Here is a 17,528-nt window from a genome sequence, read left to right as displayed (position 1 = left end):
AAAGCTAACCCTATTTATATAATCATTTGATCACCTATAGTAATGAACTTATTATATTAACACTTACATGATCAATTGCCCTGGATAGGGACTGATCAATATAAACAGTGTTGTCACCCAGTTAAACAATATAGGTGGCTTACTTATGGGTATTATTTTGGTTATGGACAATCATTTTGCCATACATGGGATATACATGGTATGATTTGCTGTCTTATGGGACCCACAAGTAAATATAATATTTTTGATATGCAATCATTATAATAGGGATAGCCTTCACTATCTACTAACTGGGAAATTCTATGTATAATATACAGCCATAACCCAATTATTTCAAGGGACTGGGTTAGGCATTTCCAACACATTATGTAACCGGGAATATTTGTGGGTTACTGTCTATAATTATCCTAGACGGTTACCCTATATGCATCTGTAGGTGCAAGGGTAATATTAATTCTATTCTATCAATTTTAATAGATTTCTAATAAAGAATTATTTCATTTATACATTCACACCCTTTCCTTTAATTTGTTATGGTTTATATAGGGAAAATATATATTCTTGTACAGTGTTAGCCAGTAGATAGAAAAATATTTAGATTTGAGAGTCCTCTTCATCAGGCTAGTAGGATACTATAATGCAATCAAAGCAAAGAAGTATAGATGCAATAAAATACAAATTTTATTCAAAAAAGTTTAAAAAGACATCATATTAAAAATGCATAAAGGAGAAGTAAAAATGAAGAAACCCACAGTGACAAGTAGTATATATAATCATATAGACATTATTGCAACCCCAGTCATGTATGCTATAACAAAGCAGCAAAATATATAAAGTGACTTGTGCTTAGTGCATACAAATGTGTCAATAAATCGGGCTAAGTATATGCAAGTAAGACCAAATGAAAAAGACACAGATTTCTAAAGCTGAAAAGTGAGCATACATGAAAGAAGTACTGCTGCTTATCAGATGTAAACTACCTAAATAGGGTATATATAGGGTCCAAGATGTAAAGCTTCAATAAGGATCAGAAAGCCCTCAGTATTGTAGAATACAAGGATAGTGTCCCTGGCAAAGTTGCCAAATATAACTGTCAATCAGTAATGAATAATGGAAAGATGGAGGGCAAATCAAAAAAACACAAAATAAGGGAATGAAGCAATACAACCTGGGTCACTGATGGGACCAGACAACCCCAACGCGCGTTGCGCGTTTCGCGTTCCGCTTCTACGGGGGGGAAGGAGGTCTACTAGCCTGATGAAGAGACCTGAGTAGTCTGGAAAGCTTGCAATTTGTTACCATCTTTTCAGTTAGCCATTAATAGGTATCAACTACTGAGGATTCTCAAATCTAAATATTTTTCTAGGGTTTATACAGTGGTGTACATCTGTGAATATAGGTCTGATGATATTTGACTTTGCCTTAGGTATATAGGGAGATGTCAACATACTTAATTCTTCTCAACATTAAGGGATACAATATAAATATAAAATAATAATATGTTAATAGTAATATTGAGTAAAATTGATTTCAGCCTATTGGTTCGGCCCTCAACAACAGTAATGGTCTCTCATGTGGCCCCTCGGGAAAATGAATTGTCCACCTCTGCTTTAGAGGGAAACCCCTCTAAAAAATATATTTCTTTCAGCGATAGCTATATACACACATACACACACTGTACATATTGTTGCTCAACAAGTAGGGCAGATGAGTGATTAAAGCAATATGTCACATATCACGGCCATTCTGATTTTATGAAAATTATGATCAACAACTCCCTCATTGACCGCATCATTTGACAAATTATTATTATTATTATTATTATTATTTTTTATTATTATAGCGCCATTTATTCCATGGCGCTTTACATGTGATAGGGATATACATAACAAAAGTATTTACATAATCTTAACAAAACGAGTCAGCGACTGGTACAGGAGGAGCGAGGACCCTGCCCTCGAGGGCTCACAATCTATTAGGGATGGGTGAGGATACATTAGGTGAGGGTAGAGCTGGTCGTGCAGCGGTGGTTACTGTAGGTTGTAGGCTTGTCGGAAGAGGTGGGTCGTCAGGTTTCTTTTGAAGGTTTCCACGGTCGGCGAGAGTCTGATGTGTTGGGGTAGAAAGTTCCAGAGTAGGGGGATGCACGGGAGAAATCTTGTATACGGTTGTGGGAGGAGGAGATAAGAGGGAAGTAGAGAAGGAGATCTTGTGAGGATCGGAGGTTGCGTGCAGGTAAGTACCGGGAGACTAGGTCACAGATGTATGGAGGAGACAGGTTGTGGATGGTTTTGTATGCCATGGTTAGAGTTTTGAACTGAATTCTCTGGGCAATGGGGAGCCAGTGAAGAGATTGACAGAGAGGAGAGGCCGGGGAATAGCGGGGGGACAGGTGGATTAGTCGAGCAGCAGAGTTTAGGATAGATTGGAGAGGCGCAAGAGTGTTGGAAGGGAGGCCACGGAGCAGGAGGTTGCAGTAGTCGAGGCGGGATATGATGAGGGCATGCACTAGTGTTTTTGCAGAGTCTTTGCTGAGGAATGCACGGATCCGGGAGATGTTTTTGAGTTGGAGTCGGCAGGAAGTGGAAAGGGCTTGGATATGTGGCTTGAAGGAGAGATCAGAGTCCAGGGTTACTCCAAGGCAGCGAGCTTGTGGGACTGGGGAGAGTGAACAGCCATTGACGTTGATGGCTAGGTCAGATGGGGGATGTGAATGAGAGGGTGGAAAGATGATGAACTCTGTTTTATCCATGTTGAGTTTTAGAAATCTGTCAGAGAAGAAGGATGAGATGGCGGACAGACATTGTGGGATTTGGTTAGTAGGGAGGAGATATCGGGTCCAGAGAGGTAGATCTGTGTATCGTCAGCATAGAGGTGATACTGAAAACCGTGAGACTCTATGAGCTGTCCCAGGCCAAAGGTGTAGATGGAGAAGAGCAGAGGTCCTAGAACTGAACCTTGGGGGACACCAACAGATAGGGGGCGAGATGAGGAGGTGGTGCGTGAGTGGGAGACGCTGAATGTCCTGTCTGTTAAGTATGAGGAGATCCAAGATAGAGCCAAGTCCGTGATGCCAAGAGATGAGAGAATCTGGAGTAAGAGGGAATGGTCCACTGTGTCAAAGGCAGATGACAGGTCCAAAAGGAGGAGGATGGAGTAGTGTCGCTTGGATTTGGCATTTAGTAGGTCATTGGTGACTTTGGTCAGGGCAGTTTCAGTCGAGTGATGCGGTCGGAAGCCAGATTGCAGGCGGTCGAAAAGGGAGCAGCAGGAGAGGTGGGAGGACAGTTCAAGGTGGACATGTTGTTCTAGTAGTTTTGAGGCAAAGGGGAGGAGTGATATGGGGCGGTAGCTAGTCAGAGAGGAAGGGTCAAGGGAGGGCTTTTTGAGGATGGGTGTGATTGCAGCATGTTTGAAACATGAGGGGAAGACACCGGTTGTTAGTGACATATTGAAGAGGTGGGTTAGGGTTGGGATGAAGACTGTGGTAAGGTTAGTGATGAGGTGGGATGGGATTGGGTCAAGTTCGCAGGTGGTGATGTGTGATTTGGAGAGTAAAGAGGAGACTTAGCCTTCTGTAATGGTGGAGAAGTGGGGTTTGTAGGAGGAGGGTTGAGTAGATATGAGGAGGGGTTGTGTGGACTTTAGGCAAAAGTTTTGTCTGATGGTGTCAATCTTCTGTTTGAAGAATGAGGCAAAGTCGTCGGCTGAGATGAGAGAAGAGAGAGGAGGTGCTGGGGGACGAAGGAGAGAGTTGAAAGTGTTAAATAGCTGTTTAGGGTTGTGAGATAGGGAGGATATGAGAGATGAGAAGTAGGTTTGTTTTGCTGTAGTGAGTGCGGACTTGAAATTAGTGAGGGATTGCTTGAATGCGATGAAGTGCTCGATGGAGTGAGACCTTTTCCATCTCCGCTCCGCAACCCTGGAGGCCCGGCGCAGTTCTTTAGTAAGTTTGGTGTGCCAGGGTTGCCTGTTGAATGTGCAAGATGTGGTGTGTGTCAGAGGGGCGGTCGAGTCTAGAGCTGCAGCTATTGTGGTGTTATATGAAGCAGCAGCAATGTCTGCATCGTGTAAGGAATTTATGTCTGTAAGAGGGAGGAGGGATTCAGAGAGTGAGTGTAGGTCAAGGTGTTTGAGATTTCTGCGAGGGTGTGTAAGTTTGTGGAGTGGGGATTGTGCACCTGGAGAGGAGAGAGTAGAGAATGTGAGGAGGTTATGGTCAGAGAGAGGGAGTGGTGAGTTAGAGAGGTTAGATAGGGAACAGAGGCGGGTGAAGATGAGGTCCAGTGTGTGGCCGTCTTTGTGGGTGGGTGTGGAAGACCATTGAGTGAGTCCGAAGGAGGAAGTGAGAGACAGGAACTTAGAGACAGACGAGTGGGAAGTGTTAATGGGGATGTTGAAGTCACCCATTATGATAGTGGGGATGTCAGTGGAGAGGAAGTGAAGCAGCCAGGTGGTGAAGTGGTCTAAGAAGGTGGTGGCTTGCCCTGGGGGTCGGTAAACGACGGCCAGTTGGAGGGGGAATAGATGCGTACACAGTGCACCTCAAAAGAGGGGAGTGTAACGGAGGGTGGCAGTGGGATTTGGGTGAAAGCGCAGTGTTCTGATAGGAGAAAACCTACGCCTCCGCCATGTTTGCCGTTGGGGCGGGGGGTGTGGGAAAGGTGGAATCCGCCATATGAAAGTGCAGCTGGGGAGGCTGTGTCAGAGGGGGTGAGCCAGGTTTCAGTGATGGCGAGGAAGGAAAGTTTGTGTGTAATGAAAAGATCGTGGATGAAGGATAGTTTGTTGCAGACAGAGCGAGCGTTCCATAGAGCTCCTGTTAGAGCAACTGAGGAAGTGGGGATTAGTTGGATGGGTATGAGGTTAGAAGGGATGCGACAGTTTGTGGAAGGTCGTGGATAGGAGGTAGAAGTAACTGGGGATATGGCGAGGAGGACCAGGATTTGGAGAGATATCTCCAGCAGTGAGGAGGAGCAGAGAAAGTGTTAGCAGGTGGGAGCAAGAGAGAGCATGAGGTGGCTGTCTGTGTTTGGAGATCCAGGATTGAATGTTGAGGAATAATTCGGAGGAGGAGGTGAGATGAGTGGGGAGGATGGAGGGAGAGATGAAAAGTTCCTTACTAGGTATAGGGATTTGAGGGGTTAATAGAAAGTGGAGGATTATAGAGGAAAAAGTGAGAGCTAACAGAAACATAGTTAAAAGAGAGTAAGTGGTCAAAGTGTTGGTTACCTGACTCCTGCCCTGACTAATTGCCTCTGAAATAACTGCCACTTATCTCCGAAGCCACTTTGCACAAGAAGACGCGTGCACAACCCAGCACGTGTGCACCCCTTACAGAGCTTCTAAATATATAGGGCACATTAAACTATCAGGTGAAGGGCATTGTGGGAGCTGCTTATGTCTAAATTAGCAGCTGGTTGTCTCACAAGGAGATGGCTGGGTGATCAAAGACAGAGCTAGGACTCTAGTCTCTGCAGTTTAGCACCTCTAAAAATCAGATAAGATCTATAGTGGGGAAGGGACAGACATATGTGGGTATTGAATGGAGTGGGACAGATAAAGCAGAGAAATTATGCAGAGCATGTACCAATGAGGTGCATCAGCAGAGCAGAGCATTAGATTACAGCAGACACAGCAAGCAGAGAAATTATGCAGAGCATGTACCTGTGAAGAGAGAAGAAGAAGAGGGGTGTTAGTCCATTGCCTCTGAAATAACTGCCACTTATCTCCGAAGCCACATTGCACAAGAAGACGCGTGCACCCCTTACAGGGATTTTTTTTTTTTTTTTTTTTTTTTTACAGTGGCCTTATTCTATTTGATGATGTAATTTATCCACTATACAATAGTGATGGTGGGTCACTAAATGGAATTATTATCTAACCAATATATACTGCTAGCCTTTCTGCTGTCATTCACTTATAACAGCAATGTTAAAAAGTACTGTGATTAAATGCAAATTCTGGTGACCTCTAGTGTTCAGTAAGAATAATGCAATCATTGTAAATTCATGGTTTATGTGAATTGTCAGGACAAACACAGCTAAATAAAAGCCTAAAAAAATAACAAAAAAAAAAGTTTACTAAGAATTATTCCATTTAAAGGAATTTTCCATTCTAAGAAGAAAAGTCTGCAGTCACTCTATGCTGGTGGCCTGTAATCTGAGTGCATGTATGTGATTTGCACATTTGCGGTCATGTGCCGACTAGTCTCATTTGGTTTCTCTCAATTCTTTTATTGAGAAGACAGATGAGACTAGTCGGCACATGACCGCAAGTGTACAAATAACATATGTGGTCATGTGACAACGCACTTGCTCAGGGCATAGAGGGGAATCATGACAAGGTGCAAGTCACGATTTGATAATCTGCAGTCAGACTTTTTTCTTTTCTTAATTGCATGCCTTTTAAGTAGGAGTAAAAATCTTTTGTGCTATTGGGTTTCATTATAAATTTTGTAATGTTTGCCTCCTATAGCTACTGCATTATAATGTCTATTGCTGACTGCAGAATGAGTTATTGGAGTCGGCCACATTATCTTTATTCTATCAGATGTGTTGGGAACATGATTTTGTGGCACTTTCTATTATAGGAGTGACACATTCTCTTTATTCTATCAGATGTGTTGGGAACATGATTTTGTGGCACTTCCTATTATAGGAGTGACACATTCTCTTTATTCTATCAGATGTGTTGGGAACATGATTTTGTGGCACTTCCTATTATAGGAGTGACACATTCTCTTCCTGCTCTTATTAGTACAGCTTTCCTCATAGGCTGCACAGCTCTCCTGTCCATAAAATGGCAGCTGGTGGAGGAGCATGTGACCAGACCTGAGCATGAGGACAATCTGCCATACCCATATACTAGTAAGAGCCTAAAATCATGTCCCCACCACATCTAATAAAATAAATAGAATGTTGTCAACCCTGATAACTCAGTCTGCAGCCAGCAATAAACAGTGTAATACAGCGGCTATAGAAAGCAAACGGTGCAAAATATTTAGAGCAACCCAATTGCAAAAATTATTTTTAGCCCCGACTGAATGCATTTAAAGTACCACTCCAGCAGTTTTTTTTTTAAATTGCAGCGCTGGAGTGGTGCTACTAATGTAAACTTCCTGATTGTAGTGTTATACTTACCAGCCGCCATCTTCAGCTCTTCCCGGCGCCGCTCCTATCCTGCACTGCAATCTTGTGACCGCAGCTTCTGACTAACCGGAGGTCAGAGGTAATGGTCACAAGCTCTCAGTATAACTATGAAACCCTCATTCTGACTCTCATGGACTTACATTGAATAGAGACTTCCGGATTGTCCAGCAAACACTGGAGCAATCCCGCAGGTTAGCGATAAAAGATGAATACGGCATCTGGTCAATATAATACTAGGGGAACTTAGATTAGCGGCACCTCTCCAGCGGTACAAAAAGCACACGCTGGAATGGTGCGTTAAATGAGAAAAAAAACACTGTTCCCAAAGATGGACAACCCCTTAACTTCTAAAAAAAAAAAAAAAAAAAAAAGCTGTAGGTGTCAGATTTTAATGAAAATAATAATGTCCCAGTCAGCCAATGTCAACATACCAACACTGTATGAATATGCATTATGTAAGGCATATTCATACATTATATGGAACAAAGTATTAGGACACCTCCACATTACAGCTACAGAAGCTTTTGACCTCCCAGTCTATATCCATAGTCATTACTGTGGAGTTAGTCCGTCCTCTGCAGATACAACAGCTGCCACTCTGCTGGGAAGACTTTCTACAAGATTTTGGAGTGAGCTTGTGGGAATTGTTGCCCATTAATCTGGAAGACATTTAAGAGGTCAGACACAGATGTTGGATGAGAAGGCCTGTATGGCATTAACAGTTCTATTTCATTTGAAAGTTGTTCTCTTCTACAGAGGTCAGGGCTCTATGTGGGCCATTCAAGCTCTTCCACGCCAAATTAACCCAACCTATTCTTTATGGACCTTGCATCATGCCCCAGACAAAGCAATAAAGAAAAACTCTGGGTTGGGCTCATGCAAAAAGTGACAATGCTTTCAAATGTTTTATGCTGAATTTGGATTTTAATCTTCGGATTATATTAACTATTGTCCATATATTGTATACAATTATAAGTACCTGACATTGACCATTATCTTTGTGTTGCCATCTCACACTATTAGTTCATTTTTGTGGCCCAATGAAATATAGTATTAGGTTTCTAAAGATAGGCAAATAAAAAATTAGAGATAGTGACATGTTTTTATTGAAAAAATTAAAAAAAAATATGTTTAAAGTGAAACCATTCAAAATATTTAGCAAATTTTAAAATTTGTTTCAGTAATAGTTTCTGAAGACACTTGAGACATGTCCACTTTAACTGGAACGGAAGTATGTAATTTCTGCTGGTTCTGCTGTAAATGTAAGGCCACAATCACACATTCAGTATTTGTAAGCCAAAACCAGGAATGGGTGATAAATCCAGAAGTGGTGACAAGTTCCTATTATACTTTTTCTCTGATTGTTCCTCTCCTGGTTTTGGCTTACAAATACTGATATAAAATACTGACCATACTGACAATACTGGCATATTCTAATGATATGTCACCAATTTATAAGATAGCAATACCCTTTTCAAAAAACCTTACACTCTACAGTAGATTTAGATTGGGGTATGAGTTTGTAAAAGAAAAATAGGAAAATATATGGGGTAATGCACCCTTTCTTATAAATTCTAAGATTGTCAAAAGGCAACAAATATATCTGTGACTATACAAAAGCACAAGTTGAAGTCCATTTATACAGGTCATGGAGCTCAGAGGTGAATTCTAATAGGATATCAAGCTATCTCCTTCCATAACTGGCATTCAGGAGGAGGTCCACTATGGTGGAATGGCACATGAGACACCAGCAGATGCTCCCAGCTTCCCCATGGGTGTTATCTATAATACGGTCAGGATACAATGAGGGCGCTCTATAAAACTGGATACCAGGTACTGTATTCTCAACCCCAACCTTATTTCTGGGTAATGCTGAGTTGAAGCTCTTAGTTTACACTAGTAAACAAGGACATTAATAGGATGCCCATAAAGCGCACTCATCTTTAAAGGATGTTGAATTAACCATACAAAACCCAGTAATTTCCAAGTCCCAGACAAGCAGCCTATGTGCAATGTATCTGTTTTTCTGTCCTACATGTAGCAGTACGTTCAGCTGCAGGTCCTGCACTTGGTTCTGTTTGAGGTGTGTGACTACCTCTTACACAGTGATTAGAACCATTTAGGCATGTTCTCCCAAGTTTCCGAGCTGGTGAAATCTCCCAGCAAGACGTCTTGTAGTCTTCCGTAGAGTAAGTGATGATACAGGGATCTGAAAGACCAAAAATGCTGCGAGTATTCCATGTGACGCTCGTTCAAGTGGCAATGGTTCCACGCCAGGATCACATAAAAGAAAAAGCAGCAGTGGTAACTGTAAAAAGATGCTGAGCAGCCAAAATCCAGCAAGTTCAGGAACCTAGTGAAAAATAGAAAACAGCACTGAACAAATATAAAGGTAAACACGCTCCTTAGCTAGTCGCTTAAAGGGGTTGTCCAGGATTAGAAAAAAAAGCTAATTTCTTTCAGAAACAGCGCCATCCATGACCATAGGTTGTGTCTGGTATTGCCACCCACTGAAGTAAGTGTAGCTGAGCTACAATAACGCACACAACCCATGGTCTGATGCAACGTTGTTTCTGAAAAAAAGAAGCCATTTTTTCTAATCCTGGACAAACTCCTTTAACCCCTTCACACCATATCCATTTCCATTTTTTTCTTCCCTTCTTCCCAGAGGCATAATTTTTTTATATTTTCAAAAGCTGTCAAATTGCAAAAAAAAGTGCAATTCAACAATTGTTTTTTGGGTTTTTTTATTTACCATGTTCAGTATATGGTACAACTAACCTTCCAATATAACTCCCCAGGTCAGTACGAGTACACAGATACCAAACATGTATAGTTTTTTCTTTAAGTCCTGGACCAAAAAAAAATAACATTTTGTCGCCATTTTCCGAGACAGTAGCATTCCCATTTTTCTGGATCTGGGTGATGGCTTATTTATTTCACCCTGAGTTGACATTTTTACTGATACCATTTTGGGGTAGACAGTAGTGATAAGCGAACATGCTCAGTTAAACCTTTAAATCGAGCATGCTCGGGTATTAACTAAGTATCTTCGGCGTGCTCGAAAACTATGTTTGAGTCGCCGCAGCTGCATATCTTGCACCAGTTAGACAGCTGCGACACTTTCAGGGATTGCCTAACAAACAGGCAATCCCTGCATGTGTCGCAGCTGTCTAACAGCAGCAATACATGCAGCCGCGGCGACTCAAACATAGTTTTCGAGCACGCCGAAGATACTTGGTTAATACCCGAGCATGCTCTATTAAAGGGTTAACCGAGCATGTTAGCTCATCACTAGTAGACAGCTAATAAAAGTCAGGGACACAACATATGACGTGAAGGGGTTAAGAATCATCTAATGTAACAACATCCAAGCTTATTGGCTGAGAGGCATCCCAACTGACTACATATTTTTTTATTAATGTGCCACTATTGCACTATTGTATGGTACGACCATTGTTTTTTTGACCAGGACAATAATATTTAGAAACTGACCTATTTTAAATGAATGAATCTTTTCAGGTGAATTTCGAAATATTACCGCCCTGCCCCTGGTGGCATTGTGGGTATTAATAGCAAGTTTCTGTACTTTTGAGCCAGAAGCAATTTGGAAATATCATTTATCGGTGCTTTTTTTCAGGCGGTTTCCATCTGAAATCTGCCTGAAAAAGCAAAGTAACCCTTTCCTGATCACGAAGTGGCCATCAGACTGGATCAAGAATTCTACATATGTACAAACTGTGAGTGTTGAACATTTTTTGAACAGGGCAGGTCCAGGGTTGTCTATCCCCTTGCTTCACAGCTCTACCATGCTTTTGATACCTTTTCTTGCAGGTTTCCACTGTATCCAAGGTATAGCCGAATTACTTCAATCACAGTCATCAAGATCAGAAGAGTCACTAAGATGAATTTGTAGTGATCAGGAAGGAGAACGTACTACAAAAATACAAAAGGCAACACCGTTACCAATGACAAGCCTGCAAAACAAATCCCTCAGCTTCCTGGATGGGACAGAAGTAGGACTTGAGGGACATACAAATACACATGGGAGCAGGTCACATATAGCATGCAGTTATAAGGGTACACTCAGTGGGTATGCAAAAAAACAGCTTGAAACAACCTGAAAATATGAATTGTAACAAAGACATAAATATTATAAGGCTCTGCTCACATTGTATTGATCCGTAACGCTCAGCGTAAGCCACTGAGATCCATATAGTGGCGCATGACACCTGGAGGCCACATAGTTTTGCTATGGACTACAGCAGACTAGACTTTTTTACGTAGTGTGAAAAAACGGCGAGACAACAACAAACGTACCAACCTTCTGTCCTCCATTGAGTGAATGGGGATAAAATATGTCCAGAGAGAAGCCTTTACTACATGGAAAATTGATGAGCGGCTGCCAGGGGTGGATTAAGAGTAGCAAGGGCCCCGGGCAGTTTAGAAGGTGCGGGTCCCCCCCCCACACACACACACACCTGATGTATCACATGTCACATGATCCCCTGTGATAGATCATGTGATAGTTCACGTGAAATTAATTTGGCACAATATTAATATATTAATTATAATAATTTTTTTTAGGCTGTGTGCCCACTATGCGTTTTTTAAGCGTTTCCGCAGCGGCAATTCTGCTGCAGAAACGCTTAAAAAAAACGCTTGGTAGAAGGCCGGCCATGTTCCCCAATGATAATCCGCATGTGCTGTGCACATACTGCGGAAATTTCCGCTGCGGATTATCATTGCGGAAAAATCCGCAGTACTACCAATTATTTTGCGGAAGCGCAGCGTTTTTGCCGCCATTGACTTGCATTGGACCGCATGGATTATGCATCACTGCATATGTACATGCAGATGCCATGCGTTTCAATGTGCAGGAGGCAGCACGTAGCCATCTATACACAGCAGGAGGCAGCACGTAGCCATCTATACACAGCGGGAGGCCGCACGTAGCCATCTATACACAGCGGGAGGCAGCACGTAGCCATCTATACACAGCGGGAGGCAGCACGTAGCCATCTATACACAGCGGGAGGCAGCACGTAGCCATCTATACACAGCGGGAGGCTACACTCAGCCATCTATACACAGCGGGAGGCCACACGCAGCTAGCTATACACAGCAGGAGGCCACACCTGGCCATCTATACACAGCGGGAGGCCGCACGTAGCCATCTATACACAGCGGGAGGCCGCACGTAGCCATCTATACACAGCGGGAGGCCGCACGTAGCCATCTATACACAGCGGGAGGCCGCACGGTGTCATCTATACACAGCGGGAGGCCGCACGGTGCCATCAATACACAGCGGGAGGCCGCACGGTGTCATCTATACACAGCGGGAGGCCGCACGGCGCCATCTATACACAGCGGGAGGCCGCACGGCGCCATCTATACACAGCGGGAGGCCGCACGGCGCCATCTATACACAGCGGGAGGCCGCACGGCGCCATCTATACACAGCAGGAGGCCGCACGGCGCCATCTATACACAGCAGGAGGCCGCACGGCGCCATCTATACACAGCAGGAGGCCGCACGGCGCCATCTATACACAGCAGGAGGCCGCACGGCGCCATCTATACACAGCAGGAGGCCGCACGGCGCCATCTATACACAGCAGGAGGCCGCACGGCGCCATCTATACACAGCAGGAGGCTGCACGGCGCCATCTATACACAGCAGGAGGCCGCACGGCGCCATCTATACACAGCAGGAGGCCGCACGGCGCCATCTATACACAGCAGGAGGCCGCACGGCACCATCTATACACAGCAGGCGGCCGCATATAGCAATCTATACACAGCGGGAGGCCGCACGTAGCCATCTATACACAGCGGGAGGCCGCATGGCCTCTGACTGCCGGCATGTGTCGCGGCGCCGCACATATTATAATGAGGGCAATCTGGCCATGGACTCCCCCAGAGCCCCGGGCCCCCTAGAGCCCCAGGCGGTAGCCCAGATTGCCCTCATTATAATCCGCCTATGGTAGCTGCCATTTAGCTGTAGTGGTCACGTGACACCACGTCATCCACCAAGAACAGTGCAGACATCACTGGAATGGTGCTGCTGCAGGAGATAAGTATACATTATTTCTATTTTCTATGAATTGATTAAGCAAAGGTTGTCCAGTAGTGGATAAACCCTTTAATCTTCATATTTACTGACAGCAAACAGATAACTGGAAAACGTGAACAGTGATTAAGAATTATTTACAGAAAAGCCCTTGAAGAGAAGATAGTCACACATGAGACCAAACTGTTCAAGAGGCTCCAGTCTTCTAGAGTCATTAACACCTCTTATCCACTTACAAGCAGCAGCGACAGTGACTGAAGAATTTTGTCTAATTCCCTAATCCATATAATATATTCTGTCTGGCAATTGGATTCTTTGACTGTACCCCGATAGCTATTGCATGGAGCCAACCGCTAAGAAAGAGCGGTCTTGGCTCTAGTTGACTTGGCCTGTCCAAGTATTACGAGAATAGTAAATCATTGAATGGGGGAATGTAAAGCTTCTTGAATTAGAAGAAACGAGCCCTCACCCACAGGATTGACTCGCAGATTGATGGCTTTCATATTAAAAGGGCTACAACCTTGACCATCAATATGCATTTTACAGCATACTATAATACGTTTTGTATGGATGTCATACTGGAAAGGGTGGTTGGTAGCCTAATGACAGCCTGACTCTGGTTTCAATGGCCAGGACTGGTGGTACCTCTAATTTCGGCCATCTAATCCTTTGATCACTGTTGTCAAGTGTAACGACATGATCAAGGTCCTTTGAGTGGACTGACAGTGCACATGCCAGATTAAAAAGTGCCTAGTGATGTAATCAGGGACTAGGAAACCTCTGTGCAATCAGCCGCTGTTAGGGCACACTATGGGTCCGATTCATCATTTGCAGGTTTATTTTAAGTGTCTTTTCTTTTCTTTTTTTTAAAATAAAAAGTGGAATGGTCGGTACTCTGTCTAATCGTGGTGCATGTGGAGAGAAGCAGTGGTGAAAGAAGAAATCCCGGCACTGCTGTGTTGAATAATGCTCATTTAATCCAAAACATGGACATGCACAAATCTTTTCTTTTGTGACTTGTGGTTTTCGCTGTCGATTTTGTACCAATTTTATCAAAAAGGCTAATGTGATTCATGAATTTTTCTATTTCTAACAGTTTTGGCGACTTTTCAGCAGAAAACTAAAAATCTCACATCTCGCAAAATGTTGCAAAAAATTAGCTGAAATAATTGCCGTACAGAAAATCAGGGAAAAGTGGAGGAAAGTTGTGCCAATTTCTGCATTTCAAAAGGTCACATTTGATGAATCTGTCTAAAACATCTGGAAAAGCCACATTGATGTAAAAATCAGAAAACTAACAAAACCACAAAAGACAACTTGAAAAAAGGGCACAAATCGTTTGATGAATTTGTGGCAAATCAGACAGTCAATAATTGAAGGGTATTCATGCCAAAAAACTGGCGGAAATACAATGATGAATTCAGGGCTAAGTGTTTTCCTGTGGAGTCGGTAAGCCAAACCTCCGACTCCTCAATATCCATGACACCGACTCCGGCTCCCTCATACACGGCTCATGTTTAAGTGATAAATTTACTGTAGCACAGATTCATCTCAGCTAAAAGTCTAGACCCTTAGATCAGGAATAGGACAGACACTTATAGGACATTTCATAACTTTCCCAAATTCTTATGAAAAAATATTCCCCACAAACTGCACTGAACTACTGTACCCAATTTATTATATATTTTAGGAGTTGGAGTCGGTCCATTTTATACCGATTCCAACTCTGGCTCCACCAAAATGGACATTGACTCTGACTCCACGACTCGGACTACACAGCCCTGTTCCTAACAGCAGCCTGTATTACATCCCCAAAGACATAACTGGACAGGTAGGGTACACGCTCAACCGCTGCTCCAGTCAATCTCCTTCTCATCAAACATTTATTACCTATCCTACAAATGGGTACTAAATTGTGACTTTTTCCAGGTTTCCAGAGGGTATCAGAACAGTACATTACACAGCTGACATGAACCCAAAAATATTACCCCACTTGACAATGCACCAGGGCAAGTGGGAAGAGCCATGCAAAGCTCCAGAATTGGCACATCTAATGGATGCACCTGTTCTGGGGCAGCCAGAGGCTGCTATTTTTAGGCTGGGGAGGGCCAAATATCCATGGACCTGTCTAGTCTTAGAATACCAGCCCCCAGCCGCCTGCTTTACCTTGGCTGGTTATTAAAAATAGGGGGGCCTATGCCGTTTTTTTAAATTATTTAAATAATTTTTTTTTAAAAATGGCGTGGGGCCTCCTCTATTTTGATAACCCGCCAAGATAAAGCTGACAGATGTGGCCGGCAGCCCCCAGCTGTCTGCTTTACCTGCGCTTGTTTTCAAAAAACAGAGGGAACCCCACATCTTTTTTTATTTTTTTAACATACTGTGCTGGCCAATAACAGCCATGTCAATACTTAGCATGGCCGTGATGGGGCCGGAAGTGCCCACACTGGAAAAGCTTTCAACAAGCTTTATTCGGGCTGCCGATCTCAAGCGGTAACATGGACTTCCGGGAGAAGTCTGTTCGGGGTCTGTGCATGGACACTAGATGTCCGGTACGGACTCCGAACTTTACCGTTCGGGATCACCCATCACTACCCATGAATTCTTGTTATCCTCAGCATAGAGTTCTTTATGATTTCAGAAAAACATAAGCCTTGTTCTCATCATTATGCTTTTGAGCAGCTCGCATGAAAAGTAAGTCTATATGATCTAATCTTTCAGCAGAGATGCCAGCTGCACCAGCAACATGGTAGAAAGGTACCATATGCCATTTATTTTCCTACTGTGATCTGGGGCACTGACAAGAAGCATCTAATAAAACATGTAAAGCTATTCATGAAGAATGTCTAATGAAAAGGGACACATTGGGAACGTATGATAACCATAGAAGACTAATTGACTAATCGGCTAGATTGACACTATTTATCATTTTCATCAACACATACATTTTAATTAGTACCTTTAATTGAAGTGTTAAAACATCGCAGATCCACCAGAAGGGGAAATAAAATGTGTTGAAATAGAGCGACATCTGGAGTGGCAAGCTAGAGACAATGTCGACCTCTAAAAGAGACAAGAGAAAATAATCAGTAACATGATATATATCGCAAAAACTGGCACAGATTATCTCTCCCGGTGTCACCCAACAGAACCTCTCTCCATCTACTTCTCATGCAGGAGATAAACCTACAATGGGAATTGTCCATCTTGTAGCATGCAAATGGTGATAATGGATGTAGGGTGGTGTTACCACTGATTCAGGACCACCTAGGAGAGGAAACTATGAACTACACTGCTAAATTATATGATGGTCACAGATATGCTTTTATAGGGAGTGACAGCAAGGGGGGACTTTTCACAGTAAAGCTGGCCTAGACTGATCACTGTGATCTGCACATAGTGACGTGACAGCCACGCTAGTGACGTGACTGCCACCTCTACTCATCTGGCTGTCCATCCACTATAGGAAGAAGACAAAGCAGACTTTAAAAAAAAAAAAAAAAAGCTAAGCAAAGGAAACACTACTTCATTTTGGCTATGAGGGAGAATTGGCTGCTGTCAATTTCATGTATTGACCTCTGTTGATGGCATATGCCACGCTAGTGATAGGCAAACAGTGTCTATGCTAAGACAGAAGCCTCTGGGAAGCTGTATACCCAGATAACTAATGATGAAATGAAGTGTCGCCTCAGAATGATACTGATGGCACAAGCAGAAACCAATTGTTATTGACTGCAAATTGGGTTTAACCCAACAGTATAATTGATGTCAGGCTTTGTGTCACAGTATCAAGATCAGTAAAACATGATTTCATGAGACAATTGAGTTTATTTGGGTCTGTTCTGGATCCTGAGCCTTACATGAGTTCCTGTATCCCGACAACCCCTTTCCATAAGGCCTATGGACGCCATAGATGGTAGATCTCCTTCTAAGCGGTCAGCAGCTCCATAGAGAATTGATGGAGCAAAGGTTTGGAATGTGTACTGCCAATCCATTCAAAGGGCAGGTGCAGACGGATGTAGATTCTCTCATCCAAGATACTCGGGTCAATTATGAAAATGACACTCTGATCAAACTCTGATCACAGTGTACTCCGATTCTCTCGGACGTGGAGAAGATGGAGAAAAAAAATAAGATCCAACTTCTCCATTCTGTCAGTGCGTGGAAAGCGGACACTATTCAAATGACATCCAAGTGCAGTCTGATGGTTTCCATGGACTCACTACCAGATCAAACTCGGGCATGCAACTCACACTGAATACAGTGGCTGAAGTATGAAGTGGAGGTCACTTTTCAAAATT

The 17,528-nt window shown here is 43.1% G+C and overlaps 1 protein-coding gene across 2 annotated transcripts in view; it reads right to left on the bottom strand.

Annotated features, from left to right (window-relative positions):
• Nucleotides 1-663: 663 nt before the first annotated feature.
• The window catches only part of TMEM17 (transmembrane protein 17), a 54,249-nt gene continuing 37,384 nt past the window's right edge, over nt 664-17,528 (bottom strand). The window contains exons 2-5 of one of the 2 annotated variants that reach the window (XM_073684287.1): nt 16,187-16,290; nt 10,974-11,087; nt 9,254-9,504; nt 664-5,667 (exon numbers count right to left, since the gene is read on the bottom strand). In XM_073684287.1, the coding sequence (XP_073540388.1) occupies nt 9,271-9,504; nt 10,974-11,087; nt 16,187-16,290 (452 nt within the window). In that variant the 3' untranslated portion in view covers nt 664-5,667; nt 9,254-9,270. Of the gene's footprint in view, nt 5,668-8,234; nt 9,505-10,973; nt 11,088-16,186; nt 16,291-17,528 lie in introns of those variants that run through there. The other variant, XM_073684286.1, reaches the window with a different exon arrangement.

Source organism: Phyllobates terribilis, unplaced genomic scaffold, assembly GCF_046119375.1.
Source record: "Phyllobates terribilis strain yellow unplaced genomic scaffold, ASM4611937v1 Scaffold_5__5_contigs__length_657084704, whole genome shotgun sequence".
In the NCBI taxonomy this organism is placed as follows: domain Eukaryota; kingdom Metazoa; phylum Chordata; class Amphibia; order Anura; family Dendrobatidae; genus Phyllobates; species Phyllobates terribilis.
This window is presented reverse-complemented; position numbering and strand designations above follow the sequence as displayed.